The following is a 27,293-nucleotide window of genomic DNA, read 5'->3' as shown; positions in this document are numbered from 1 at the left end:
GGACATCTCCTATGAGGACAGCTCGTTCCGGGTCACCAATGTCGAGCTCTCACACAGCACCTGCGACGCCAAGCTCCAAGTCAACGTCTCCTCCGACCTTGGCCTCGCGCCCTTCAGCATCAGCGCCGCCAACCGGGAGCTCTTCTTCCTGTACGACTGCATCGACCTGCAGGCGGCGCAGCAGCCACCTACGCAATGGGCGCCCTTGAACTGCGACAGCAACTCGTTCGCGTGGCTTGCCGGGGGTTACAAGCTCGACGACAAATGGCCGCTGGTGCCGGGGAACTGCTCGGTGTCGATGATGGCGCCGGTGATGGGGTACCCGGGGGCGACCGCGGCGAACTACCACAAGCTGATGGAGCGCGGGTTTCGTCTCGAGTACACGGCCGGCGAGTGCACAGCGTGCAGGGACACCGGTGGGCTTTGCCGGATCAACACCACCTACGACATCTTCGATTGCCAATGTCCCAGCGGCATGTCTGACGGCCCCTTAATCTGCGGTGATGAATTCATCATCCCCGCAGAAAAAGGTAATCGATTCAACTCGTTTTTACCTCTTTAAACCATCTCATATGCCATGTATACTACTAGTTCAAACCCACGTTTAAAAAATAAGACTAGGTGCACAATTTTGTCACAAAAAGATAGACTTTATTCAGGAAAATTACAGAATAATTTCGGGATTCCAAATTTCGAGTCATTTCAGGGAGGCGCAAATTAAATATGTCGACATTCCAAATTGTAAACCCTCCCTTTGCCCTTCCAAATCTTAAACCAATTGATTGACACAATTTTTTTTTATTTGGGTCGGTTGATTGGTTTCTAGCCATTCGAAAGAAAATAAATGCTAGATGGGTGTCTTCAATCTCCAGATGCGTGTCTTCAATGTCCAGACAGCCCTCTTCCACACCTCTAACTGCCAAGCCATCGCAGGCCTAACCGCCTGCTACCATCGCCTGCAACCGGCGTGCTCCCACGTTGCGCTGCTCTGCCCTCCCTCAAACCGCCGTGCTGCCGCCGCCCCACCTCTAACCCTGGTCATGAACCATTTTTTCGATGAACCTGTACCCCCCTCCCCCTCCCCCTCCCCCCGCGAACCCACCCCTAAGATAAATAACAGGATCACCTGCCATCCTAAGAGAGACCCAGAGGGCTTCTCTGGCAAGCCAGTGACTGATTCTTCTTTCCTTCTGACGGCTGCTTCCTTCCAAAATCGACTATTTTCAGATGACTTACAAGTAGCTATTGTGTGTAAATATATGGGTTGACATGGTAACGCTCATCTATACATTTTGTTTTCTCTTCCCTCCCATGTGATTATATAGTCGTGTAAAATCATATCAAAGGTGACCAAAATTTTGGTTGCACTAGCAAATCAAGTGGTGACGCAATTTTAGATGGCCTATTGATGACTTGGGATGTGTGCATCTTGTTCGATGCAAAGTCCCCGGAGCAAGTGGCATATTCACTTTCTTTGCAAGTAACAAGTGCACTTAGCTCAATTATTATTTCGTTTCTCTACGGGTTTGGTGGTCGTTTCCCAATTTGGCAGCAGTTTAGTCTTCTTGCTATTAGTACTCCAGTCCCCTCTTTTTGTCTGGTAATAATTGTCACCCAGTGAGATATGTATGATATGCGATACTCCCTTCGTCTGAAAAAATTCGTTCCTCAAATGATAGCTGCACTTGGTGCTAAATACATTCATTTAAGGCTAGTACATCCATTTAAGAAACAAGCTTTTTTTTCGGACGAAAAGAGTTTCGTGTCAAGATTTAATGCAAGAAATGAATTTGAATTTTCAGATACGCCCACCACAATCCCTGTGTACTACTAGCAAATTCAGCCCAGTCCTGCATTCCATGTCCTAGTGTCAATTTTAAGCAGAGCATACCACTTCTTTTCCTTGCTTCCGTTTCTAAATATAAGTTTTTTTAGAGATTCCACTACAAACTACATACTCCCTTCATTCGGAAATATTTGTCCTAAAAATGGTTGTATCTAACTTTTTTTAATTATAGATATATCTATTTTATTTATTTTTAGGACAAGTATTTCCGGACGGAGAAGTATATATCACTCATTTTGCTTTGTATGTAGTTCATAGTAAAATCTTAAAAAAAAGTTATATTCAGGAACGAAGGGAGTATTCAGCTTAAATTGGAAAACCTTCCCCGCTGGCGTTGCATCCTTCAAAAAATCTTTGCAGTTAGTATCTGAGACACGTTCCGCTCCCGATTTTCGCATGCATGCAAGAAAGTCATTCGAAAATATAGCAAAATGACGCCGCGAGGATCGATCAAGACCATCTTCCCAAGTTCTAGCATTGACCAACCTCTGTAGCCTCCGTAATCAAGCGCCCAAAATGTCGCACAAATCGGCTGCTCCCTTCGCCCGCTACCTCCTCGTCCATGGACGACCACCCCCTGCCGCTTACAAATTACTAGTACGATCCAGTCTCATTCACCCAATCATAAAATACCCCAAAAATATCCTCCTGTTTCGCCATTCGATCCGAGATGCTGCTCGTGCTACTATTGTTCACGCCTCTGCTCGGCGCCCGCGCGCAGCCGCTGGACGCGAGCTGCGCGCCGGCGCCGGCGGCGTGCGGCGGCCTGACCATCACGTACCCGTTCTGGCTGCGCGGTCACCATGAACCCAACTGCGGCTACCCGACCTTCGGCGTAACATGCGACGACCCCACCGGCGCCACCGCGCCCACCCTCAGCGAGTCCTACCTCCGCCTCCTGGACATCAGCTACGGCAACCGCTCCGTCGTGGCTTTCCACAACAGCCTCGTCGCCGCCAGCGACGACCCCTGCCGCGCCACGCGGTTCAACGTGTCCAGCAGCCTCGCGCTCTCGCCGCTGGCCGTCAGCGGCGCCAACTGGGAGCTCTTCTTCTGCAACAACTGCTCGCGCGCCCCGCCGCCGCCCGCGGGTTCCCTCTGGCTTAACAACTGCTCCGGCACAGTCAGCGGCGCGTGGTCCGTGCACATCGGACGGAGGTACGAGGCCCGGCCGGCGGGGCCGGCGGAGTGCAAGTACTCGGTGGTGCCGGTGCTGCCCGGGTCGGAGCTGCGGGCGTGGGGTGACTACTCGGGGATCGTCGGGCGCGGGTTCCTGCTTGAGTGGGCGGTGCCCGGGGACTGCGCCGCGTGCGCCGCGACCGGCGGGGGGTGCCGGTACGAGCCCGGCGCCAACGCGTTCGGGTGCCTGTGCCACGGCGGCCGCATGCACCCGGCCACGTGCGGTGACTACGGTGAGTTGCTCGACACCTCCCCTGATTCTCCATGCGAATGCGATTCGAGTGCCTGTTATAGTTTCTTCCGCAGATTGTTATTTTCTGGTCTTTCAGTACCTTGCATGCTTAGCAGTGTGGTGATAAATAAGATTAGCTTGAACGGGCCAGTGTTACCGATTGACTGGTTAATCTGTTGACTTGAGTTTTCCCTCCATAGCAGCCGAAGTGGTAGGATAACATACCCAGATCATCCATAATTTTGACCAGCAAAGTCAGCGTCACGATTTCCAACACAGACTTTTTTTTGCGAATAACAGAGACATTTTCTTTGGAAGGAATGTACATCGGTTGATCTATACATTAAGTCGCTACCCGATCTCTCAAAATTAGTTAGCATAAATTTAGGTTTTCAAGGTAAAATCGGACCTAAATGACTCTTTATCGGCTTTAGCCCATAAAAAAATCATCCCCACGGCCGCCGCTTAAATTTACTCGAGTAGCGTCGCTTCTCGAAAAAAAAATACCCTTCCTGCCACTCCGCTATTCTCGCTCTCTCGCAGCACATCTATGCTGACGCTGCCCAAATCCACCCCGCACCCCCCTCCCCCTCACCTGCACCGCAGCCACCCTCGTGCCTCCGTCAACGCTTCCAATCGGTCGGCGCCGTCCCGAAATGGCGGGATCTAGCCGTCGGAGGTCGCCCCCACCGACTCCAAACGCGGATCCACGCCGCATCACACCGCCGACCTGACATCACGTGGCGGCTCCGCCGTCTCGCTCCCTCACCACCAACCTACCACTGTTGTCGCCGCTGAAGAATAAGTATCACGGCATGCAGCTGCAGTCGTGGGGCATGGGTGTCGAAATGGACGTGGACACCAGCCGGGCGGAGATCAACTTCCCCATAGGCAGTGACGAGGTCTCGACGCCGGTCGAGATTGATCCCCGAGTGGTCTCCTGCTATGAGTTGTGGGAGAATCAAGAGGCCATTTAAGGGACTTGAGGCGGCGCGCGGCGATGAAGAGTACAGGGCCGAGCTTCATCGGCTGCATCTAGAGCTCATCGTCGAGGAGCGCCGGCAGCTCGAGTTTACAAGAAGGTGGCCGAAAAATTTCTGGATCTCTCCTTAAAAACACCTCATCTCCCCTCATAAAGAGGAAGAGGTGTAAGTTTCCCTCTAACTCATTTGCCGTTGATGATAGTCAACCGCCTGAATTTTCATGTCCCGTACACCTTTGACATCCAACAAATTTATTGAAAGAAGCCCTAAACACGCTTGTAGGGGAGGTTTTCGCGAGAACTGCCGGAGATACTCTTAGTCCCCTTCACAAGGAATATAAAGTACATGCATTAGTGATGGATCAGTTGTTTTTGCTTTATCCCGCACACAATTCTTCTGACGGGCATCATACATGAAGAAATATTCTATCTTGATCATATATAAACCCAAATCAAAATCCCAAACTGGCTGAAAATGTGGCATTTGAAAACTTAGTCAAATCGAAAGAAGTCCAAAAGGGGGCTGGTTAGCAGCCTCCGGTCCTCTAGCTGTGTCATTTTTTTAGACCTTTAAAATTTCACGTTGATTTTCGCCAGAATTAAAAAACACAATTTCAAAAAGAAAGTCAGACATGCATGAAAGACTAGTCAAACAAACCACACCGTTCGTTTCTACATCTTCCCTCCGATGACTCCATTGCTTCACACTCGCAAGTAGAGACACAGACACCACCCATCTGCCATTGACAAGCTAGCTAGATGCGCGCTTGCATGATGCCTCCGGCCGTGCTCATCCTCCCGCTACTGTTGTCCTCCTTCCTGCTCCTTGTCCGTGTGGCGGTGGACGCCGAGTGCGAGCCGGCGGCGTGCGGGAACCTCACCATCAGGTACCCCTTTTGGCTGGGCGCCCCCAACCGCCCCACGCCGGAGCCCTCCTGCGGCCACCCCGCTCTCCAGCTCTGGTGCAGCGGCGGCCACGGCAGCGCATTCACGGCCTCCATGAGGAGCTCCGCCATCCAAGTCCTCAGCATTGACTACGGCCGCAGCACCTTGGTGGCCACCGACAGCAGGCTGGCCGCCGCGGGCGCCTCCGTGTGCCGCGCCGACTTCAACGTCTCCTCCAGCCTAGCCCTCAGCCCCTTCAGGGTCAGCCCAGGCAGCCGTGCCCTCTACTTCCTGCACGACTGCAACGGGACGGAGCCCATCGGGCGCGGCTTCGTGAACGCCACCGCCGGCTGCGGTAGACCTGCCTATGCGTGCCTCGGCGGAGTCTACGACCGGGACACGATGCCGACGATCCCGGCGAGCTGCACGTACTCGTACCTGCCGGCGCTCGCGTCGGAGGTGGCGGCAACGCCGGCCACGACGGCTGCAGACTACACCCGGCTTCTGAAGGCCGGGTTCCAGCTGCAGTGGGCGGGCATCGGCTTTGGCGACTGCGTAGCCTGCGGCGCCAGCGGCGGGCAGTGCCGGTACAGCAACGCGACGGCGGCGTTCGGCTGCCTCTGCCCCGGCGAGGGGGAGCTTCGCGGCTCCACATGCGCCGGTAAGTACGACATGCAACGCTGCCACTTTGCCTATATATGGGCACGTAGTACATGCTTTGTTTGATTTTCCTTTGTTCACTGCACTTTCGCAGTATACCAGCGTTGCACTAGTCTTTTTTTTTAGAATTGAAAAAAAAACCACGCAGGATATGTGTCTGAATAGAAGGCAAATCGCCCACGCAGGATATGTCGGCTGCAGCCCAATATTCCTAATTTGGTAACCTGGCTAGCGCGCGTACAGGTGATTTTTTCCCGCTCGATATTCAAAAAACCCTGCAGATGTGGCTTAGAGAAATATTGGCTGTCGTTTATTCCCTAATAAAAAGCTATGTTTTTTATGGCCAGATTAGAAAATATTCGTGAATTTATAAACAATGTATGGATTTTCAAATAAAAATGCTCAAAAAAATTAGAAAACATTTCCATTTTTAAAAATGTAAATATTATGAAAAAATATTGAATAGAAATATTAGTTTTTTTCAATATAATTTCGTAATTTAAATAATATACGAAAAAACTATACTCCCTCCTTCCCATAATGTAAGACGTTTTTTGACTCAAAAAACGTCTTACATTATGGGACAAAAAACGTCTTACATTATGGGACGGAGGGAGTAAATTTCAAATATTTTGAATAATGTCCTTATGACAAAAAATTACGAGTTTTAAAAAAGATCAGTTCCTGATTTTTCATAAAACTGAAACTGAAAAAAGTAAAAAGTTTAATAAAACTATGAATTAGAAAATTGCTCGGAAATGTAAAAGTTTAGTAATTAAGAAGTGTTTTTGACTTTTATGTAAAAAATTAAAAAGGAAAAACACAAAAAAATGGAAGAAACCGGTGGAGAAAAAATGACCACCGTGGAAAAACCAGGAGTAGCTACTGCTATGTAGGCTCTCCTATAGAAAACCTGAAAAGAAATAAAACAAAATCGCACCTAATAGTACTATACTAGGCAAGGAAAATCTAAGCGCAAAGAAGTGCAGGAGCACGCAATTTGTAGCAAATACACTATATTCTTCGCTACAGGCAATACATAGCAAACACACTATGGCCAGCTAGTGTTGTCCTGATATTTACATGCGGGCGATATTCTCCTAAGACACTAAATACATCGTTGGGGTGGCATTGGGTAGTCTATTATGGTCATTGACATCGACATCGATACAATAGATTGTCTGACAAGTGTGCGAAGTTAGAGGCGAAGACGATAATAGGTTCCCCCATCCAAATCGTGACACCAAAATCCTTTAATTGATTGTTATATTGAGGTACTATAGTAGCAATCCTTACAAGTAGCCCGGGACCCAACGACGGCCTAGTTCCACCATTGTGTGGGGGTCGTCCCTTTTCTCCCCTGTCCCTTCTAAGGCGGGGTACTTGTTTTTGCGTTGAACTTAAAGAGCTTTATACATCAAAGGTTTCTAGTACAATCAGTCAAAATGTTGCTAACAAGAAAGTTAGTTGTCGGGCACAGTCAGCTATTTTCCCATGGTTTATTATTTGTTTCGGGTGGAATTTTGGAACCCAAAGATGTTCTGAAATTTGAAAAACTATTTAGAAATGTGTCTTCAACCCTCAATGATCAAATTCCATGCAACATTTTGCCAAAATATCACCGAAATTCGTGAAATCGGCCGAAATTGGAAGAACACATAGTCGCCCGTCATTTGGTAGATGAATAAGATATAGTTGCTACCCCAAAAAAAAACTTAAGTATGATTATCGCAAAAGAACACTGCTCAAAATTTATACTGATGTGATGCTTTTGGGATAAGGGAGTTCCATCCACCTACAAAGTAATCCATGACTTTCTTCTGCCTTCCTCCTGATCACAAACATCACCAACCTTTCACTAGTAATAGCTCATCACAGTCACATGATGGAGGAGTTGTCCACATATGCGGCAGGCCGGCCGGCACATATGACATAAACCCCGGAATTAAATTACCGGCAACATACACATCGCAATCCCAAATTTGGAACCACATATGCAGCTCGAAAATAACACTGTTAGAACCACACAAGGTGGAGCTTTCTTTTCCCCTGTCAGCCCTCAAAAGTCAGGATGCAGCACCGGTTTCCCACTCCTGTTGATAAAAGAAAGTCCAAGTTATAGAAAAAGAGCAGTCAAACAAAGGCGCACCATTGGCATTTCCCCTTTCGTCCACCTAGCCAGCTTCTACATCCTCCCACCAAAGACTCCATTGTTTCGCATCCCAGCCCACATGCAGTAGCAGTACACATCATCCACTCTAGAAATCTAGATGGCTTTCATGACTCCGGCCGCGGTCAGCCTGCCGTTCCTGCTCATCTTCCTCCTTGGCCATGTACATGTGGTGGCCGCCGAGTGCGAGCCGGTGGCGTGCGGCAACTTCACCATCAAGTACCCGTTCTGGCTCGGCGCGCCCGGCCGGCCCCCGCCGGAGCCCTCCTGCGGCCACCCGGCCTTCGAGCTCTGGTGCATCGGCGGCAACACCACGGCTTCCATGAGCGGCTCCCCCATCCACGTCCTCAGCATCGACTACGGCGCCCGCTCCTTCGTCGTCGTCCACAGCAGGGTGGCGGCCACCACCGACGGCGTGTGCCTCGCCGACTTCAACGTCTCGTCCAGCCTGGCCCTCAGCCCGTTCAAGATCAGCCCCAGCAATCACGCCCTGTGCTTCCTCTTCAACTGCAACGGGACGGAGCCGCGCGGGCGCGAGTACGCCAACGCCACCGCGGGCTGCAGTAGGCCCATCGTCGCGTACCTGGGCGGGAGCTTCGTCCGGGACACGCCGCCGGCGATCCCGACCAGGACCTGCACGTACGCGTACCTCCCGGTGCTCGGGGCGGAGGCGGCGGTGTCGACGGCTGCCAACTACAGCCGGCTGCTCAAGGCCGGGTTCCTCCTCGACTGGGCGGGCGCGGGCATCGGCATTGGCGACTGCCCCGCCTGCGTCGCGAGCGGGGGGCAGTGCCGGTACCGCAGCGCGACAGCGGCGCTCGCCTGCCTCTGCCCCGGCGGGAAGCTGCGCGGCCCGACATGCGCCGGTAAGTTCGCCTCCGCCCACGCCGCCACTTGCTTGCCTCTACTGTACTGTACACCAGTCAGCGCACGCCGACGCGGATAGCCATATCGGCACATGCGCGTTTGATTAGTCTGGTGTCTGGTCTTCCTCCCTGCTTCGTTGCATTTCCGCCGCATGGTGCCGTATTGTCGTCGCGCTAGCCAGCCATGCATTGCCGTCCCGATCTTCCGTAGGCCCCTGGAAGATTTCACCGTTGGCTTTTCTTCTTCACCCCCGGTAGATATTCAGGCGGCTGACCGGCTAATAACACGATGAGTACATCGCTGGTGGCGGCGCCATTGACGGTTGACTGGTGGATTGCTGTGCGCCGGCACGAGAGATCGTCCGGTAAACGCGCGCGCGCGGTCGTCTCCTTTCTCCGTTCGTTCCAAGGTTTTACCCAACTTTTACGCATTTCGTTCCAAGGTTTACTCGATCTCGGTGGGAGCAGAGGGGCGACAGCACTAGTTATTAGTGCACTTTGTCCATTGAAATTTGAAGACAGAATCAAGTATTAGGTCTAGTACGTAGCTGCCAGAAGATTCGGTATGTGGTGGGCATGTAAACGAGTGCGGTCAGTAGGTGCGTGTACACTTATCTAAAAAAAAAGTAGGTACGTGTATACTTATCTAAAAAAAAGTAGGTACGGTATACTTATCTAAAAAAAAGTAGGTACGTAGACGCGTGTACCATTGGACAAGTTTTATTTTATGAACGCGTCATTGGACAAGTGGAACTGGGTATACAACAAGTGGCTTCTGAACGTAGAGAAAAAAAACTCTGAATCTTGTTTTTTTTTAGCACTGCGGCCGAAATTCGCATGCTGCACTTGTTCAGTCCAGTCAGAGCCCAGTCCTCCATACACTTTCGGACGTACGGCCTGTTAAGCCCATATCTATATACTAACAGGACTTTCGGCTGAATTACATCTCTTCGGCCCACAATGATAGGTATTGAGCTATTGGCCATCAGGTGAGAATATTATCTTGTCTCAAAAAAAAGGTGAGAATATTATCTTTGACATTAGCTCCATACTTCTTACCCTAAAAAAAAAAGCTCGATACTTCTTTTTTGATCCATGCACAAGAACTGCATGTAATATATTAATAACAAGAGAGGGTTCAGCCGGCCAAACGACCGGCAGGTTCAAGCTTTCAAGGACACTGAAACAAACAAACACACAAAAAAACGACCACAACTAGCTCCCGCCCATAGCTTAAGAACAGTAGCTACTAAAAAAATTCAATCCTTAATATATTTTATTTTAATTGAATAAAATGTATTAAAGATTTAGATTCTACGCATTTTCAGATAGCCGTTTGAAAAACACGTTCTTGGAAATTCATAATCTCTAACTCAACCAAGTAGCACGTTGCAAATGCTAATAATGCCCAATAAATGTGTAAACTGGAGGTTTGAAATGGACTTCTCCCCTATAAAGAAAGAAATTTGCATGGAGTTAAAAGTTAAAAGGGGTAATTTTGTTTTTCCTACTAATTAAGTAATATTTTAGTAGTCCTACTTCTAATTAGCTATCAATTAAGATCACGTTGTGTTTGGCCGATCATGGTATTCCTACGTCGGTCGATATACAAACCAGCACGGCGGGATTAAGGGATATGTCTATCTCCACCTAGGAGGAACAAAGAGAGGAGAATACATCCCGCTTTAAGCGCATTTGCCGACGCTTATCCCGCTAGACCGCTGCCGAGGCGGAGGAAAGCAAGCGTCATGCTGCTGTGTAGGAGAGCCGCGCCGCCGCCGCCGTGGACTGCGGAGGAGATGCAGTGCCGAGGTCACGTTGGAGGAGAGGGAGCCAGTCGATGCTATGGAAGAGGCAGTTTGGCCTGCCGGAGTGCCGTTGTTGAGGTGCTGGGGTCCCCTCCAGGCAGCCCAGGCAATGGTCTGGGCCATCAGAAAAATTTCAAGCCCATAGTTTGAAAAATTAGATCGGCCTGGGGCGCAGCCCACTCCTCCTAATCCTCTAGCTGGGCCTCAGGTCTGAGAAGGCTGGCCCAATACCACCTAGCGACCGAGAAGCTATCGTTTGCCAACCCTACCCTGCCGGCCAGGCCGCCGCCGCCCGCCGTCGTGCTCGTGCGGTCGTGCTCCCCTTCGATCCCCTTCTCCTTGGCTGTGGACATGTTCGTCGAGGCGGCGAACCCCGGGAGGCGGCAGGATGCCGGGCGAGGCGGCCTTTGCCGGGAGGCAGGACCGCAGGAGGCCAGGAGCAGCCCACCCCGGTCCCTTCGTTCTTCCACCTCAGGGCCCCAGCTCCGCCGTTGCACGGAGGTATTCCCCCATCCGGCCATCCCACAAAACTGCCATCTCACCTCTTCCAAATCTCATTGTTGCTTGCTTAGATGCCTCTGTTTGATGAATGATGATGATATTTAATTCTTGTTTGTGCTTCCCCATTTGCAACATAAACATGGAAACCGATTTAGACATTTAGTAAAAAAAAATCTATATAACCAACCCAACTAACTCTATTCGATGATTAAAGGTAAGTTACATTTTCCTTTATCATACCACCGCTCCTTTGCATTACAGTCAAAAAACTAGAAATAAATTTAATGTTTATGTGTGGGGTGTCTTTGGACTCATACCGGAGTCTCTTATAACTAAGTTGAGGCCCATCAACCAGCTCACCTAAATTACTTTTGTTGTTTTACCCTCCAATTTTATACCTAAGTTCTTATGAAAAATTAAGAGGATTGAGATGGGAGCACGCAAATCCTTGCTCCCATTATGGTAGCATGTTTATCTTCATTTCAAGACCAGGAGCACGCAACCAATGCATATCATCGGGCTCCTAAACTTGATAACTTAGGTACAAAGACCACGATAACTTTGATTCGTGGATCAAAGTTATTGAAAACATACCACTGATAATTTTTTTGTAAATAGCATGATGATATACACTCCCAAACTTGATAACTTAGGTATCAACACCGCGATAATTTTGACCCGTGGAAAAAAGTTGTTGAAAACATAATCCGGTAACATCTGTGTAAATAACATGGTAATATAAGTTCTCGAACCTGATAACTTAAGTACAAACACCACGATAACTTTAACCCATGAAAAAAAAGTTATTGAAAACATACACTGATAACTTTTTTTTTGTGTAAATAGCATAATAATATAGGCTTCCGGTCCTGATAATTTGGGTACAGACACCACGATAACTTTGACCCATGAAAAAGAATCTTGAACATACCACTGATAACTTCTCGTGTAAATAACATGTTAATATATACTTCCGGACATGATAACTTAAGTACAAACATCACGATACTTTGACTCATGTAAAAAATTTGTTGAAAAAACATACCATTGATAACTTCTCGTGTGAATAACATGTTAATATACACTTTCAGACATGATAACTTAAGTACAAACATCACGATAACTTTCACCCGTGGAAAAAACTTGTTGAAAACATACTCTGGTAACATCTGTGTAAATACATGGTAATATAGGCTCCCGGACCTGATAACTTAGGTACAAATACCACGATAATTTTGACCCGCGAAAAAAAGTTGTTGAAAATACACTCTGATAACTTTTTTGTGTGTAAATAGCATGATAATATCGGCTACCTGTCCTGATAACTTGGGTACAAACACCACGATAACTTTGATCCCATGAGAAAAATTGTTGAAAACATACAACCGATAACTTCTTTGTAAATAACATGATAATATACACTCTTAGACTTGATAACTAAGGTATAAACTCCACGATAACTTTGACCCGTAGAAAAACGTTATTGAAAACATACTCCAGTAACATCTGTGTAAATACCATGGTAATATAGGCTTTCCGGATCTGATAACTTAGGTACAAATACCACGATAACTTTGACCCATGAGAAAACTTCTTGAAAACATACTCTGATAACTTTTTGTGTAAATAGCATGATAATATAGGCTCCGGTCTGATAACTTAGGTACAAACACCACGATAATTTTGACGTTTTTTTTTGTTGAAAACATACCACTGATAATTTCTCGTATAAATAACATGAGCTGATAACATGGAAAAATGTTGTCAAAAATACCTCCCAATAACTAATGTGTAAACAACCTGATAATACACACACATAAGAGCTGATAACTCATATACAAATATCATGGTAATTTTTTGACCGAGGGAATGAAAATTGTTGAAAAAGATACCCTCGATAATCTTTGTGCAAGATGGTAATATACACAACAAAGCTGATAACTCGCTGCAAACATAATAATCACTTTTTGACCCCTAGGATAAAAGTTTGTTGAAAACATACCCCCCGAAACTTTTGTGTAAATGACACGGTAACTTATGTATGACAGACGTGATAACTCACGTAGCCCGGATGTGGTAACTTTTGGTCCGAAAAAAAAGTCATCAGAACATATTAACATGGGATCTAGTTTCGAAGATCTCGTCGAGACGCTTTTTTTTGTGAAGACGGTTTTTTAATCGGGGTGACGGTTTGAGCTACAAAACATTTTGAAGTTTGAAAAAAGAAAGAATCTAGAATGACATTAGCTTTCGTCCTTTAGTGAATATATGCATGTAATTAGAAGGAGGAGTGCACGTGAAAGGAAAATTAGTCATTCTAATGCATGCATGTACATAATTAGAGTGAAGTAAGGATTGTTCTTGCCTATTGCTAAAATCGGAACGTTTGGTAGTTATAAAAGTCCTTTTCTTTTTAAGTTCAAACCAAGGGATCCACGGAAACGAGTCCTTCAACTCGAACAACTGATAATATCACTCGTATTAGTCCAACTCAAGCCCAGTGATATTGATTATTGGTACAATGAGCATCGCGTCTAGTTGGAATATAACATTGAAAAAAAAGCAGCATTTTGCTTTTATTGTTTTCTGTTTAAGTAACCAAGAGCTGAAAACATACCTTGAAACTGGGTTTTCGGCCCTTTGTTTTTCACCCTGGTCATCAGCCCATCCTGGCTCCGCCATTGGCTGAGATGCAACATGCCACTGTCTCCCCTTCTCCATCTCATCTCGTTTTGTTCTCGTGCTCGTTGGCAAGCGACCTCCCGCATAATGTAGTATTTCTGTCAGGCACCGTTGATCTATATGCTCCAACCAACTCCAGCGAGGTTACTCGCTGCTAATCTGTGTGTCCTGTAACATCACCGTGAGACGCACCCTTGGTTTACTCCCCTCAATTCTGAGAAGGCTGCGATGCTGCCAGCCCATATCAGGCGCACTCCGTGCATGGCCTCGCCTGAGATGGAGGGTAGTTTTTGTTTTCCCTGAAAAATGTGATCTTTACACACCTATCATGATCCAGGAATCCATGAACAAGATGTACTTGAAAGACAAAGTACGTGAATATGTGATCTTTACACACATATTCTTTAACTTGCACAAACCAATAACCCAATAAATGATCTTCTTTTTCATCGGATACTGAAAGTCTGAATGTTGTACAGATATTAGAATCTGGTATTTTATCTAAATTTTCCTTGATAAAGGGTCAAAGGGATCTTGTATTTAGATAGCTGACAAAAGCATGAGTAGCTGGTATGGAAACAAACAGCCTATAAGCATCCAGGTTCATGTCACATCGCGGGCACACAGAGGTCATGTTGATGGCTTACCCGTCAATGGTGTTAGGATTAGAAATTCAGAAACCATGGCCTACAAGTCCAAGCGGTGGTTGAGGGAATTCGTGGATGACGATAGCTTAGCCCCGATTTTCCAGTCACTCGTTCGTACCACCATAGGATCCGTCCACATATATCTTTCTTCAACCACGATATCCTCTCATACACATTTCTCCACCGCCCCACGGCCAAATCTTTCTGCTCCTATGGCTACTACCAGCTGCTGGTTCTTGGTGTTCGTCTGGGTAGTAGCATGGGAGATGCCACTGACGGTCGCTGGTGCTGAGGAGCAGGAAGGGGAAGGCTGCTCGAGCTCTGCCAAGACGTGCGGCAACCTCACCATCTCCCACCCGTTCTGGCTCGCTGACAGGGAGGCGGGAAGATCGTGTGGTCCCTTGGATTTTGAGGTCAGTTGCTCAAACAACAACATTTCATTTCTCCGGAGCTCTGGATTCACTGGCTTTGCGATCATGGACATCTCGTACGAGGACCGCAATCTGCGTGTCATTGATGTACACAAAGAAGAAGACTTCAACGTCACCAACGGCACCTGCAATTTCCCCAATTGGAACACCTCCAGCAAGCTGGCAGTGCCGTTTAAGGTCAACCCTGCCAACCTGAACATCATCTTGTACAAGTGCACGAAGAGGGTGGCCCTGGTGGAGGTGAGATGCGCAAACGCGAGCAACGTGTTTGTTCGCGCGGGAGTGCGTTTCGATGAGACGGGGAACTACGGCGGCTACGCCTTGGAGGGCTGTGATGCTATCGTCGTGCCGATGATGGGCTCGTCGGGCTCGGCGAACGCGAGCCACTTCGAGCAGCTCATCAGCGATGGCTTCCTCCTGACATGGGATCCACCCCCTACACGTAAGTTCACCGGCCAATCATCTTTTAATCAAGTTCGTAGCTAAGCTAGGACGTGGAGTGCCTAAGTAACTTGTTGACCGTGTTAATCACTAACCGAGGATAAGGTTGAAGTTGATCGTGTTGCGGATGTTCTCCGGTGTCGGCAAGCACCGCACTTGCTCCTTCCTGCCAAAGATTTGGGTTGACTTTACCATAGGCCAGCCTATATTCCCTTTTGTTTTTATTTACTTCGCATATTAGCTTTGTCTTGAGTCAAACTTTGCAAACTTTGATCAAATTTATAAAAAAATTACTAACTTTCACAATACTAAATCAATACTATTAGAACCAGCATTCAATATATTTTCATACTATATATATATTTGTTATTGTAAAACTTTAGATTGTTTTTGATAAACTTAATCAAACATTATAAAATTTGACTTAAATCAAAGCTAATATACGGAGTAAAGAAAAACGGAGCGAGTACTAGCAAAATTGACACATGTAGAATTTTCTCCAGCAATTCGTAAGAAACCAATCACACTTTCAGCTTCAGACATACATGTAAATGGGTCTATATCCAAAAAAAATCACCTTTTCGATGGTTGAATTATGCTTAGTTGGCCCATATAGGTGGGCAAATGCACACGTCTTGTTATTTGGGCCGGCCGTTGCCACAACCCATGTTCGCCTTTTTTTGCAAAAAATGTATTTTTCTTAATAAGATTTTATTTACAAATACTATCAAAATTTTGCACTAAACAAATATTGCCCAAATATCAGTTTAAAAAAATAAACAATAGATTGCGGGGAATGAAAGAAATGTCCATTTATACAAACAGTTATATTAATGTGTAGAAAGTCCATGGATTATTTTTAAATTGTATATGTTAAATAAAATGTTCATTGCGTATTTTATTTTTTCAAGTATACAAAATATTGTGTTCATATGTTTTAAAAGTGTACATAATTTTTAATGAACCAAAGAAAAATAAGTAAAAGAGGAAACTAAATATAAAATAAAATAAAAGGATGTAAAATAAGGAAAGTCTGAAATAAAAAAGCACGTTAAAACCAGGAGAAAACGAAATCCATCAGAAACAAGAAACCCCAACCGTGCAAACCTTGTTTTGGGTCTTAGCCCCCTAGTTTTCCTATAGGCAAATACAGCAACCCACATCCTCGCTCATACTTATATATCCGAACGTCATGTTTGAATCTTATTTGAGGATCGTTGCGTTGAAAATAGTTGGGCAAGTGACACAGATTTTTTATAGAAAAAACAGTATTTTTCTTAACAGGTTTAAAAAGATGTTGTCAAAAATCAATCTGAAGATGGATTTGATGCTTTTAAGCGACATTTCGGACACTATTTAGAACTCTGCTAAGTTGCATGTTACAAAAGCTACAATGACGCAAAAGTGAAATCCGTGAACTCTAGGTTTGAACGGACGTCTCCCCTGCAAAGAAAGGGAAATCGCAATGAAAAATCTAGAATACACAACCACAATAGCCAATCATTGTAAGGATCTTCATTTCCACAGATAGTTACCTGTCAGGTGTGAATGTGATAGAAAGATTGGAATCTAATAGCAATATACAAGCGACAAACGCGTCAAAATATACAAGCGACAAGAGCATGAAGTACCCGGAACTGACAGAACCATCGTACCTAATAAGCATCCTGGTTCGAAGTCACATCACGGGCTCGCTGAGGTCATGGTCATGGCCTACGGACCAAGGCGGTTTACTCCCAAGGCCTCGGGTTTTAAGGTTCAAGGCTTTCCAGCCCAGGGGGTCAATTGGGGAATTTCGTGGAGGACGATCGCTAGGGGAAAATTTCCAGTCAAATATTCCGGCTAATAGTACTCCACTTGCTTGCCGTCCCCTTATATGGTTCATGCTTGGACCATGGTGTTTTCACTCTTACCTGTAGCCGACCACCACAACCCTGCTCACTGCAATCTCTGCAAATCTTCTTCTCCGATGGTTCCCGGCTGTTGGTTCCTCGCCTTCGCCTGGGTTTGGTGGCTGCCGCTGGTGCTCGTGGCGACTCAGGAGCAGCAAAGCCTAGGCTGCTCGGCCATGTGCGGCGACGTCCCCGTCTCCGACCCGTTTTGGCTCACTGATTGGGAGACGGGAAGATCATGTGGTTCGCCTGGAGCCCCGGACTTCGAGCTGACATGCGTTAACAGCAGTTATCCAGTTCTGCGGAGCTTTGTGCCCTTCATCCCCGGCTTTTCAATCTCCAACATCTCGTACAAGGAACGAAGCTTACACGCCGTTGATCTGGGCAAGCTGGAACTATTGCGTGGCGCCCGCACCCCATGCCTACCGATCTGGAACACCTCTGTCAAACTGGGCCACCCGTTTAGGATCGACTCCATCAACCTGAACCTCATCTTCTATAACTGCACTGAGGAGGCCGCGGCTGCGGCAGCGGCACGTCGGGACAGGGGGCTGGTGCACGCGACCACGATGAGGTGCGTGAACGCGAGTAACGCGTTTGTTCGTGCGGGGGTGCGTTACGACGCCACCGGGAACTACTCTGGCTATGCTTTGGAGGGCTGCAATGCTATCGTCCTCCCGATGCGGCGCTCGTCGTCGGGTGAGACATTCACGAACACGACCGACTACGAGCAGCTCATCAAAGATGGCTTCCTCTTGACATGGGATCCGCCGCAACCTCTCCCTACGCCTCTACCTGCAGGTAAGCTCACCCGCGGAAATCGTCTTTTAATCAAGTTTTTAGCTAAGTTAGGACGTGCAGTGCCCCTATTGCATAGACCGTGACGTGCCAGAAACTTCGGTCGTGACGTAGCCGTGTGCATCGTTAGAAGCTCTCGTTAACAAGTGGCTTCTAGGGTGACGACCAATTCTGTCTGAACTCTGAATTTCTCAGGTCCTGCCTAGTCTGAACTCTGAACATCTCAAGTCTGCACTACGGTCCATTGACAGCCCAGTGGCAAAAGGACTCCATGAAACTCGGACTGGTTGGCCTATATTTATTTTTCTGGGGCAATTTCGGCCTAATCACGGTGCTTTGCTCATTAGGTTTTTCTCAGCAATGCTCGTTAGAGGGCCTATGTGGTAACTTCTATTTTTTTTAAAATACTGTCATTTTAATGCAACGACTTATAAAAAAGTCGTTTTAATACGTCAAGAGAATATGTTGAAATTTTTATGTAAAAATAATATTCTTTCATATGCAAACCTACTTTTTATACTAATTAATAAAATTCCATATATTTGAAAGCAACTCCTTGTAACTATAAGAAAAATTGTCATGTATGGCAAAAGAGATGTTCATGTATTTCAGGACAAATATTCATGTTTAAAGAAAGGGTTCAAGACTACGAAAAGAAGTTTACGTATTATATATTTACCACAGAAGTAATTAAATATAAATAAATTCATATAATAAGACAGCAATTTGGAAAAAAGTAACTAAAAAGTGAAGAAATAAAAAATTAACCAAAAAACAAAAGTAAAAGGCAAAACAAGTAAAATGATTCATCATATAAAAAAGGTAAGTATAAAAAGGATTAATATGAAAACAAAATCCATTTCAAGTGATTTGAATCGAGAAGACCCTAATCAGTCTACGGATTTTTCTATTTGTAAGTTGACTGCGAAGTTGGTTCTGATACGCTGGCCATGTCGCACATCACAAAGGCTATGGTTGCAACAAAAAAAAATACTGTACTTAAGTTAATGGTTAGATGCGAAGGTGCGAGCAAAGTCTAAAGGTTTATTTCTCTCATGAAATATCCTGGTCCTGGTTCCAGTCACATCACGGAGGTCATGGTCATGACATACCTTACCTACAGATTTCATAAGTCATGGCTTACTTAGTACTCCGCTTGATAAGTCTCTGTTGGGAAACTTCCTGGATGATGACCGCTTGGCCCAAATTTCCAGTCAAAAGTTCAATACTACTCTGCTCGTTCACCGTCCCCATAGGCAATATATGTTGTTCAAGCTTCGACCACGGTATTCTTTACGTGTAGTTTCTAGCTACCTTCCCATAGCCCCCTCTTTGTTGTTCATTGCTATCTCTCCAAATCTCTTTGCTCATGAGCTGCTGCTGGTTCTTGGTCTTGGCCGGGGTGTGGTGGCTGCCACCGATGCTCGTGGTGGCCGAGGACCAGCAGGGGGGAGACTGCTCGGCCATGAAGTGCGGCAACGTCAGCATCTTTCATCCGTTCTCGCTCACCGACAGAGAGACGGGAAGATCATGCGGTCCTGATCCCTACCCGGACTTCGATGTCGCTTGTATCAACAACAGTGTTCCCGCTCTACGGAGCTCCATACCCCTCAACCAGGGCTTTGAAATCCTCAATATCTCCTACCAGGAACGCAGCTTGTATGCAGTTGATATGGGCAAGCTGGGCGTGTTGCAAGCCCCGGACAAGTGCCGTGCGGTGTTCTATAACACCTCGGTCAAACTGAACAGCCCGTTCAGGATCGCCCCCGTCAACCTGCACATCATCCTGTACAACTGCACGGAGGAGGATGGAGCAGCGGCTGTGGCACGTCGGAACACAGAGCTGGTGGAGACGAGAGTGAGGTGCTGGAACGAGTGGGAGGTGCTTGCCCGCACGGGAGTGCCTCACGACGTGACCGGGAACTACAGCGGCTACGCTTTGGATGGCTGCCGTGCTATCGTCGTGCCTATGCTGGCCTCGTCGGCGGGGGCGAGTGCGAGCGACTACGAGCAGCTCATGAGGGATGGCTTCCTGTTGACATGGGAGCTCCCCCATCTTGCACCTGCACCTGCACCTAGGATATCGAACGAGCCTCCTCCCCCTGCACGTAAGTTCAGTTCACCACGTCAAATCATCTGTTAATCGAGTTCCTAGAATGTGAACCAGCGTTCTCGGTAGGTTTAGCCGGGTGGATCATTAGATGGTCATTAAGAAGTTGAACTGGGTATGGTAAAGAATAATAAGTGGCTTCTAGGCCTCTACCTAGTCCGACTGAACTCTGAACTTCTCAAGTTTCTTTTTTCCTTTTGAAGGGATGAACTTCTCAGACTAGTGGACAGTATGGTAAAGAATAGTAATTGACATCATGGACTACTTGTCCAATGATCCACTGACAGCCTAGTGGCAAATAGACTTTATGGAAAACTCAGACTTGTGGGCCTATATTTTTTTCTAGGGCAATTTTGGCCTATTTACGGTGCTTTGGCCGTTAGTCGTGTGGAACCACTAATGGGCCTGCCACTTATGCAGCCCACTAATGCAACTTTTTTTATAAATAAATTATACACTTTTATATTTAAAAAGTGTTCTGTTGGATACCATTTTTATGAATTGGCATATAAAAGAATACTTTAAAAAATCAAGAGGAGATGTTGAATGTTTGTATAAAAATATACTTATGTCATACATAAGCCTACTTCATATACTAATTATAAAATGTCAAAATATTTGAAAATAAATGGTACTTTTAAGAAAGAAATGGAAATAAAAAAGAAAGAAAGACAAATAAATAAGAAATAAAATTAAAAGGAAAAAAAATGAAAATGATGAATATGAAAAAAAAATTCCCACAAAAAAGAAAACAAAAGAAAGATGACAATGCAGAAAAGGACTAAAAGGAAAAAAGAATAACTCATATTTTGTGTGCCCAACTGCATCCGTTCTTCACTCCCACTTCAGGCAGGACTAGGATTTTTCGTGTAGTCTGGGTCTATGGTGCAATTGTACGGTAGAGATTATCGTGCGATAGTGAAGGGAATCTGTTGACAGGGGATACCCGTGACACTGTTTTCGATCCTTGGTCGCGGGCCGCCAATCCCTTTGTGTTTTGGGGGCTCTTAAAACATAACCAAATAAACAATGAATGGCATGGCATATTGTTTGCTAAAATGAAAGCAATTGGATAAGTGATAAGGGTTGTTTTGTTACATCACATGGATGTACAATTTTCTTGCATCAGGGTTGTGTGGATCGATTGTGCGAACCCTGAGAGTTTGTTTAACCCCCTTCTGTGAAAACACAATAAAACCTTAGCAAGTCAACACAAGGCACAAACAAATTATAAGGTTTAAAATCTTTAGATTTGAACATGTCTTGTAGAAAGATATAAAGACTAAAGTTATACGCGACCCATTGTAATTCATTTGGATCAAAAAGGCCCAAATCATTCCATGGATTTGCTATTTGTAACTTGGCTAAGAAGTTGTTTTTTTCCTACGCTGGCTATATTGCACATCACAAAGGCTAACATTACAAAAAAAAGGTGTTTAAAATGTTAAATATGCAACTGTAGGTTTGAAGGCTTTATTTATTGGACATTTCGTATTCCCTCTGTCCGGGTTTATAATGCCAATTAATCTTGTCTTAACTCAGACGGTTTTGAAACTTATGAGGTTAATAGGAACAAAAACTATGTCTCAGGGCTTCACACTTGGCTGGTTTATAAGGCCTTATAAGACAAGATTAATACTCGGTACCAGGCAAGTGTGAAGCGCAAGATTAATACTCCCACCGTTCCTAAGTATTTGTCTTTTTAGAGATTTCAAATAAACTATCACATACGGATGCACATAGATATATTTTAGAGTATAGATTCACTCATTTTGCTCCGTATGTAGTCACTTGTTGAAATTTCTAGAAATACAAATATTAAGGAACGGAGGGAGTAGTAGTTTGGCTCGTTTGCCTTTTGGCTTGCATGGCAGCGTAGTCTCGCCTCTGTTTGCTGTTAGTCTCTGAGAGTTGGGTGGTGGTGCCTGTCTTATCTTTCTATCCTTTTTGGACCCAGTAACTTCGTGTCAAATTTTGGCTGTTTACCTAAACATGACACCTGGTTTTCACCAAGAAAAAAACTCCTCCTAGCTTTTTACCTGTGCTATCTTTGCAGTATCTGTGTGTCTGCCCATGTAAGCAGATACGTAGATGTTTTATCGCTTTGAGTTCAGAGCCCGGGTGCTTTGTGCTCTTGTCTGTAAACAAAGAGTACAAGTGGGCACAGTTTTATATTAGTAGCACTGGATGCTCATGAACACAAGTGGAAAGAAAGTTACCAGTAGTCCTAGACTTAGCGTACGGCGGACGACTGGATCAGCCTAGTTTGAACTCTGGACCCTGAAGCCCAGCTTGGTAGTACCCACACTGATGGACAATGTCTGAACATAGCATCAATTTTGGTGCCATTTGGTGTCAACAACGGCTCCCTGCTCGTCTCCAACGTCCACAAGCTCGGCGACTTCAATCTCTCCGGCGAGAAAGGATGTCACGTACCCAAGCCCAACACCGCCAGCAAAATCGGGCCTCCGTTCTCCATGAGCAGCCTCAACCAGAACCTCATCTTCTACAAACTGCGCCAGGGCACCGTCGCTCGCTGTAGATGGTGTGCCGGAAGAACACGTTTGTCCGCGCCGGAGGGCGTTACAACGCCACGGGCGTGATCGCCGGAAGCTACGATTTGCCCGGCTGCAACGCCACCGCCGTGCCGGTGCTTGGGGCGTCTGGGAAGGTGAATGCCAGACACTACCAGCCGACGAGTCACCGTAAGTTCACTCGTGAAACTGGTCATTTTCTATCGGGTTCCTAGGAAACAAACAATCTAGTCTCAGATTCCTTATCTGCCAGACCATGGCGGTTTGGCAAGCCGTCGGCATCGCCGTGGCGGGCCATGGCGGCCGCTCCATGCCGCCGCCGCCGCAGCATCCCCGAAAACAATTTCCGAACGAAATAGAGCGTTGACTCTGACTAGTCAAGCCGCTCTGGCCTCCGTCATTTTTTTCCCAAGTCGCACACCCCACCCTCCGTTCTGTCCCGTTAACTAGTCCTCGCCAGCTCCGGTCAGTCAGCCGCTCCGCTTTCCATCCCCAATTATTCCAACCCATGCCGCCGCTCCAGCTGCTTCCCCTCCTGCTCCTGCTCCTGCTCGTTGCTTCCTTTCTCCGGCTGCCGGCGCCGGCCGCCGCCGCCTGCTCGCCCAAGAGATGCGGCGACCTGAACATCAGTTACCCGTTCTGGCTGGAGGAGAAAGGCCAGACGCCGTGCGGGTCACCGTCCTTCCAGCTCAACTGCAACGGCAGCCAGGCTCTCCTCAGCCGCTCCATATTCGGGGGCTACCAGGTTGTCCAAGTCTTTGCCGAGAACTCCTCCTTCGTCGCCGTCGACAACAACCTCCCGCTCGACGACGGCTGCCCCAGGTTTTGGTTCAACATCTCCCTGGGTCTCGGGCTGAGTCCGTTCGTCATCAGCAACAAGAACAGGGAGCTGCTCGTCCTCGACAAGTGCGCGGAGCAGCAGGTGACGCCGCCGGGGTTCAACCGCACGCCTTGTGCCAACGAGTCCTTCTACCGCCTTGGCGGGGAGTATGGCAGTCACCACGAACCGGGCGTTGTCCCGCCGGCTTGCCATCTCTCCGTCGTGCCGGTTCTTGGTTTTCAGGACGGCGCCGGTTACATCCCGAGCATGAGGCAAGGGTTCCTGCTTGAGTGGACGGTGCCGTCAGACGATTGCCCCAAGTGCGAGGCAAGCGGCGGACAGTGCAGGTATGCCAACGACGGCACCGGGTTTTCCTGCCATTGCTCCGGCGACGTGTACCCTGAGAAGTGCGGTGAGTTGACGAAAATTAACTCACAGCGCCACCATGATTTTGCCTAGTCAATCACTAGTTCTTTGATCAAGTAATCCGTTGCTGACATTCCCCTCAAAACTTCAAGTGGTAGTGACCGATTCAGTGACTCCAAAAATGCCTGACGTAGGTAGCAATTTTGATACTGCATCTGAAATAGAATTGCTGTCAAGAGTAGATTTTCTGCGTTTTCGGTCGCTGTTGCTAGGAGTATCGAGTGCTGATTGGACACAGATATTGTTGTTCTTTCAACTCCTTAGTGCTTGCTTGGTTTCTTGGAGCTCCTGCAGATTATTGTTTTGTTTTTGGTAGTTAGTGATGAAGTTAGTCCATTGATTGATTCCTAGTCAAAAAATACATTTGTGAATTAGTCAACAACGCTATTCAACAAAGATGCCGTGCCGACGGTAACGTGCTCCTGGTTTTGTTCCAAATAGACTATTCCCGTGATCGCCGATCAATGCTCTTACTTTTCTGTGCCCTGGTCCGTTTTTCAAACATGTGGAAGTCAATTTATTGCAACTGTTTGTTGTGGAATTAGGGGTGTAAAGTTGAATTGGACACTGTGGTTAGTTTCAGTGGACTACTATATTGAGTGTTGATGCACATGGTAATTGAGTGTTGCACTGCTTAAGCAGTGCAGAAGAGTGCCGTGATCGTACCGGTATTGCCAAGCATCATGGCAGCTTATGGCGTTCCAGTTTTTTTTTTAAATCTTTTCCTGGAGAGAATAGGGCACCAAGCTAGCTTCAACACAACTATCTTATCAGCTCTGTTCGTTTTCGCGAAAACTATGATCTAACAGCACATTGCTGTTAGATTTTGGCCTCCTTTTCAGAAGACTACAAATGTATGCATCCGTTAATCCTGGCATCACTTTTGATGATCTAAATGTGGAGATTGGAGTAAGCGCTTCAATGAAATGTATTCTAGGATACATTGCCACCATCAATTGCGAATCTGAAATTTAACTGCTGCTGGATTTTCCTAATTAACCAGTCACAAAAGGGAGTTTGACTTTACGTAGAAGCTGCCAAAGTTAGCAATGCAATACCGATTCGGCATGAATAAAATTCTTCTCATTTGTCAAGTGACTACTATACTTCTTCTTTGTTACTTCATAAACCGCAAAAAGATTTACAGACACTTTTTATGCAGGGGACAGTGGAAAGACAAGTATAAAGTTCATAATAGGTGAGTGTAATCAACTGTCAAGCTGCTCGGCCCATCTATTCCTTCAGTTCTTATTTCCTCGCTCCAAATTGTACCATATGGAGAATATGGGGGTGAAATCTCATGATGAAGAACTAATCAGATCGTTTGTTTACCTCATGTTGCTAATGTGTTATATTGTTGTGAACAGTTGGAGCGGTAGCCGGTTTTGCTGCATTCTTGGCATTTGTCTTATTTGCCTTGTACCAACGAAAGAAGAGCAAACAAACTGTAGCTTCAAATGAGTTCATGCGAAGTGGATCTTCAATGACGTCATACAGTAAAGACCTTGAGCTGGGTGGTTCGCCTCATATCTTCACTTTCGAGGAACTCGAAGTGGCTACTGATGGATTTAGTGCTTCAAGGGAGCTTGGTGATGGTGGCTTTGGAACTGTTTATAAAGGTAAAACACATGTTTGCCGAACTCGTTGCTTGTCAATCTTATAAGTAAATTGCAGATGCTAGGACCTCCATTCTCAACTGTATTTCTGATAAAGTTATCTTGCCCTTAATTCACTTGGCAATGACAACTTCGACATTTTTGTCATTCAGGAAAACTCAAGGATGGGAGAGTAGTTGCGGTGAAACGCCTTTACAAGAACAACTACAGACGGGTTGAGCAGTTCCTGAATGAGGTCGACATCCTGTCCCGCCTGCTCCACCAGAACCTGGTCATCCTATATGGCTGCACTTCTCGGATGAGCCGCGACCTTCTCCTGGTGTACGAGTTCATCGCAAATGGGACTGTCGCAGACCATCTTCACGGATCACACTCGGCGGAACGAGGCCTCACGTGGCCTCTAAGACTGAACATTGCCATAGAAACAGCTGAAGCACTGGCCTACCTCCATGCAGTCGAGATCATACATCGTGATGTGAAGACAACCAACATATTGCTGGACAACAACTTTCATGTCAAAGTTGCAGACTTTGGGTTGTCGCGCCTGTTCCCTCTCGAGGTCACCCATGTCTCGACTGTTCCACAGGGCACACCTGGTTACGTCGACCCCGTGTACCACCAGTGCTACAAGCTGACCGACAAGAGCGACGTCTACAGCTTCGGCGTCGTGTTGGTGGAGCTGATATCCTCAAAGCCTGCTGTGGACATGAGTAGGAGCCAAAGTGAGATCAACCTGGCCAACATGGCCCTCAACAGGATTCAGAACCATGAGGTTTTTCAGTTGGTTGATCCGGAGCTCGGCTATGACACCGACCCCGAAACAAAGAGAACGATTGACCGTGTGGCCGAGGTGGCCTTCCAGTGCCTGCAGATGGAGAGGGATCTGAGGCCGTCGATCAAGGAGGTGGTGGAGATCCTGACTTACGTCAGGGACGGAGACTATCGAGCTAAGAGCATGAAGAAGAAGGCGTCTCAGAAAGAGGACGCGCACTTGCTCACGAATGACCTGCAGTTTTCGCCTGACTCGGTCATCCATAGATTCCATAGCCAGTCAACTAACCACTCGGTAGCATCGAATGCTAGCGGGTTATGATGTGCTTTCTATTGATTCTGAAGAAATAAGGCCGCCCTGTTGATCGGATGAGTTGTATATAGCATAGAGTTTTCTGATGAGGTGGTTCATCTTACTAATAAGTACAGGCTCATGGTTACAGTAACTCTGCATTTCTGAGCTTAGCAATGATTCAAATGGTAGGTGTATGTACTAGGAGCAAATTCCAGGATAAGCACTGTAATATTCATATAGTCAGTTCAAGCTGACGAAAAGATTGAATTCAGAAGTTGAACTGATCAACATGCATATTATAAGTAATCACATTGTACTTATATATATGAGTAATATACAGTTATTTGAGATACTTACGGCAGATACATCGTGTGACTTTGCTGGTCTGTTTGGCAGTTGTCATATATAATCATCTGAGAATTCTTTCTGCGGGCAGGCATTTGAAATTTGGAACTCAAGCCAATGTATTGTACTACCAGTTTTACTTGGTGTCAGCACGATAGGTACATTTTCTTCTGAAATCTGCATAAGGACACAAGAGACCAAGGCCCAGCTGATGCTGTGGAATGTCGGTCGTGCTGCACGGTTGCTGCAGAATGTCGCTCTAGCGACCTTTTGGTATCAGAGGCTCTCACTCACCCGCCCCACAAAAAAAGTCCCGTGCTCATTTCCTTGTTTGACGGAGAAGATCCGAAATGGTG

General features: G+C 46.5%; 2 protein-coding genes across 6 annotated transcripts; both read left to right on the top strand.

The window, feature by feature from the left end:
- Position 1: 1 nt before the first annotated feature.
- Positions 2-1,067, top strand: LOC125546507 (LEAF RUST 10 DISEASE-RESISTANCE LOCUS RECEPTOR-LIKE PROTEIN KINASE-like 1.2; the record flags this gene model as incomplete). The annotated part of the gene is made up of 1 exon (XM_048710745.1): positions 2-1,067. A coding segment is annotated over one exon (561 nt), but the record flags the coding sequence as incomplete, so codon positions are not given.
- Positions 1,068-7,916: 6,849 nt separating this feature from the next.
- On the top strand, positions 7,917-26,953 carry LOC125542403 (LEAF RUST 10 DISEASE-RESISTANCE LOCUS RECEPTOR-LIKE PROTEIN KINASE-like 1.2). 5 transcript variants are annotated; one of them, XM_048705437.1, is made up of 4 exons: positions 7,917-8,820; positions 25,073-25,108; positions 25,278-25,529; positions 25,679-26,953. In XM_048705437.1, exons 1-4 carry the CDS (start codon positions 8,055-8,057, stop codon positions 26,617-26,619), a joined length of 1,995 nt encoding a protein of 664 aa, XP_048561394.1. In that variant the 5' UTR covers positions 7,917-8,054; the 3' UTR covers positions 26,620-26,953. The 5 variants fall into 5 exon arrangements, with proteins under 5 accessions (XP_048561394.1, XP_048561392.1, XP_048561393.1 ...); XM_048705435.1 differs by lacking the exon at positions 7,917-8,820 and adding an exon at positions 8,867-15,331; XM_048705436.1 differs by lacking the exon at positions 7,917-8,820 and adding an exon at positions 16,735-18,023.
- The last annotated feature ends 340 nt before the right edge of the window (positions 26,954-27,293 follow it).

The sequence above is a fragment of the Triticum urartu genome, chromosome 3, assembly GCF_003073215.2.
Source record: "Triticum urartu cultivar G1812 chromosome 3, Tu2.1, whole genome shotgun sequence".
In the NCBI taxonomy this organism is placed as follows: Eukaryota; Viridiplantae; Streptophyta; class Magnoliopsida; order Poales; family Poaceae; genus Triticum; species Triticum urartu.
Note: the sequence above shows the minus strand (reverse complement) of the source record. Positions and strands in the feature narration are given on the sequence as shown.